Source organism: Solanum pennellii, chromosome 7 (genome assembly GCF_001406875.1).
Source record: "Solanum pennellii chromosome 7, SPENNV200".
In the NCBI taxonomy this organism is placed as follows: Eukaryota; Viridiplantae; Streptophyta; class Magnoliopsida; order Solanales; family Solanaceae; genus Solanum; species Solanum pennellii.
Genome location: NC_028643.1, coordinates 29,759,910 through 29,762,539, shown reverse-complemented (window position 1 = coordinate 29,762,539; position 2,630 = coordinate 29,759,910). Strand labels below are relative to the sequence as shown.

Below are 2,630 nucleotides of genomic sequence, written 5' to 3'. Positions count from 1 at the left end.
TTGGGCGGCTTACCTAGGTGCCACCATGATATGAGAAACGGGATCGTGATAAGGGGCCTTTTTTCTGTCGCTTTTATGCATTTTAAAAAAATATTTCATAAAAAGTGACGGACTGTGTCAATTTGTCTATCACTTTTCTGAAAAAAATAAAATAAAAAGTGACATCGTCAATCGCATTCCTAAAAAAATTAAAAAAAATAAACTAACCGAAACAACACAGTCGTCTTACTGTGTCGTTTTGGAGAGATGCAGTCCATCACTTTTGGAAAAGCGTCAAGGACAAAAGTGAAAGAAGTGACTGCATCTTTTTTCCGTCCACTTTAACAAACAAAAAAAGCAACGGACTTCATCGCTTTCAACCATCACTTTTCAACAGTTTTTTAATTAGTAGTAATTATATTGATATAATTTATTTTTATGAAAATTGATTAAAATATGTAAAATGAATGAAAATATCCTTAGTTGATAGTTTGGTAATTCATAAATGCTCTTGTTATTAATAATTTGATTTTAAAATGTCATTATATATTAATGGATCAAATATTGATGCCCCTTATAAACACATACTTTATTTAATGATGGTTTTTACAATTAAAAAAATATTTATCTTATTCATTCGAAAAATATTACGAAATAAAAATTTATGGAGGAGTTACTATGAGAACATTTCTATGGGAAAAAATACTACTCTTTTAAAGAATTGTTTTCTTTCTTCATTTCTTTTAAAATCACCTTAACTAATAAATAATTTTTTTTCTTCTTCTTAATTTCATTATAAACTAAAACAAAATAACGTCATTTACCTCTTTTAACTGGTAATATAGGTCACATATAGAAGATCACAGTGACCCATCATTAATTTTCATTTATGATAACTATAAAAAAAATTCTAATAAAATCAAAAATATTTTTTTATTTCTTAATCTCTTTGGAAACGCATTCTCTAATTTAAATAATCATTAGGAAAAAGTATGTGTTTAAAAAGAAAAGAAATACCAATATATTATTTGAAAACAGTATTTTTAGACTAAACTATTAATAACAAAGACATCTTCACACCAAATTATCAACTCGAAACATTTGTATTCATTTTACATAGTTTAAGAACATTTTTAATCTTATACCCTTTTTAATGAAAATATCAACAAATTCACATAGACGTTTGCACAAGAAATGCGGGTGGAAACATGAGTCATCCAAGAAAAAGAAATGCATTTTAAATGGAATGATAAAGAATAAGCTTGATGAAGGTAACTATGACCGTTTGTTGTAAATAAATGGACAAATATGTTCGTTTTTTCGTATAAAATGTATACTGTATATTTATTTGAGATGAGAAAATAAAAGGAAGAAGGTAGGCAAGTGAAGGATGAAGGTGTTATTTTCCATAGCAGATGAAAAAGAATTAGTATTACAAATTCATTAATTAAGTCCAAAAAGTTCAGAGTATATTTGCATAAAAAACTTGTCAACAATTTCAATATAAGCGGGGCATGTGAGACGCGAGTAGTAATAAATAACTTGTTCAATATCGAGGCCGTGCTCATCTTTGTAGTTCTCTAACATTTTCAATTCGTTTAGCTTTTGAGTCACCAAATAACTCCTTTCATCTCTAATTTTATTTTCTTCATATTTCTTCTTCTTTATGATTATTATCTCCTTCCTCTTTGAAGCAACAACAACTTGATGATCTCTCTCTTCCTTTCTTGGCGGCGGAGACGACATCATTATTATGTTCTTCTTCTGCTCTATGTAGGTTTTTGGAATCTTTTGATATCCACTACCACCAGAGAATAAATATTTGACATTGTACAACGTTTTCTGGATGAGTTTTTTGGTAGTGGAAATGGAGCTTCTTAGAAACATTTTGTTGATACTCAAAATGATAGATAGATAGATAGATGTTATAAGTAGAAGACAATATTGGCCTTAATAAGTAGAATAGAAAAGTTAGGAATGGAAAAACGACAGAAAGTTTTAAGCTTTGTAATTCACTTTATCTTTCTGTCTCTACACGCTCCCAATTCGCTAGCTCCTTTATTTATTAAATTCTTTTAATTTATTAATGTAGAATTTTTGTCTGTCTAATAATTGAAAAAGGCCCCATAATTCTTTCATAAAAATAGAAGAAAGGTAGTGAGTAACGTTAAATGAAAATAATTGGTACGTATTTGTTAATTCAATTTTAGTTTAGTGGGAGTACTGGGGGTTGGTGTGTTACCCTCAAGAAGCGGTGGTGGTTGTAAACTTCAAATGTCTCCTTGTCAATTAATGAACACAACAACTACTTTGTTTGCTCACTTGTTTATGTCAATTTGATGCGAACTTCCAAATATACTACAATTTTTTTATTTTTTATTTTTATAATTATTATTAATGTTTGCAATAAAATTTAAACATATAAAGAATAAATCAATCACATAAACAAAATCTAAAGAAATATGAATATTTTATTAGTAAATTCTCATCTGATAAGATTTATCCATGATTTAGGTTTATCTCTTATTCAAAATAATATGATTTTAATTTGAACGATATGAATATTACGTGACTATTGTGAAATATATACTTTTAAAGGGAATTTAATACCTTCTAAAATCCTAAATTAAAAATACTTATGAAGTTTCATA

The 2,630-nt window shown here is 27.6% G+C and overlaps 1 protein-coding gene across 1 annotated transcript; it reads right to left on the bottom strand.

Annotated features, from left to right (window-relative positions):
* Positions 1-1,359: 1,359 nt before the first annotated feature.
* LOC107025528 lies at positions 1,360-1,928 on the bottom strand. Its single transcript, XM_015226313.2, has one exon. The coding sequence runs from the start codon at positions 1,864-1,866 to the stop codon at positions 1,423-1,425; it is 444 nt and encodes a 147-aa protein (XP_015081799.1). The 5' UTR covers positions 1,867-1,928; the 3' UTR covers positions 1,360-1,422.
* Positions 1,929-2,630: the final 702 nt, after the last annotated feature.

Excerpts from the sequence above, each read along its gene's own strand:
- LOC107025528 (XM_015226313.2), bottom strand. The coding sequence starts at position 1,866 with ATGTTTCTAAGAAGCTCCATTTCCACTACCAAAAAACTCATCCAGAAA.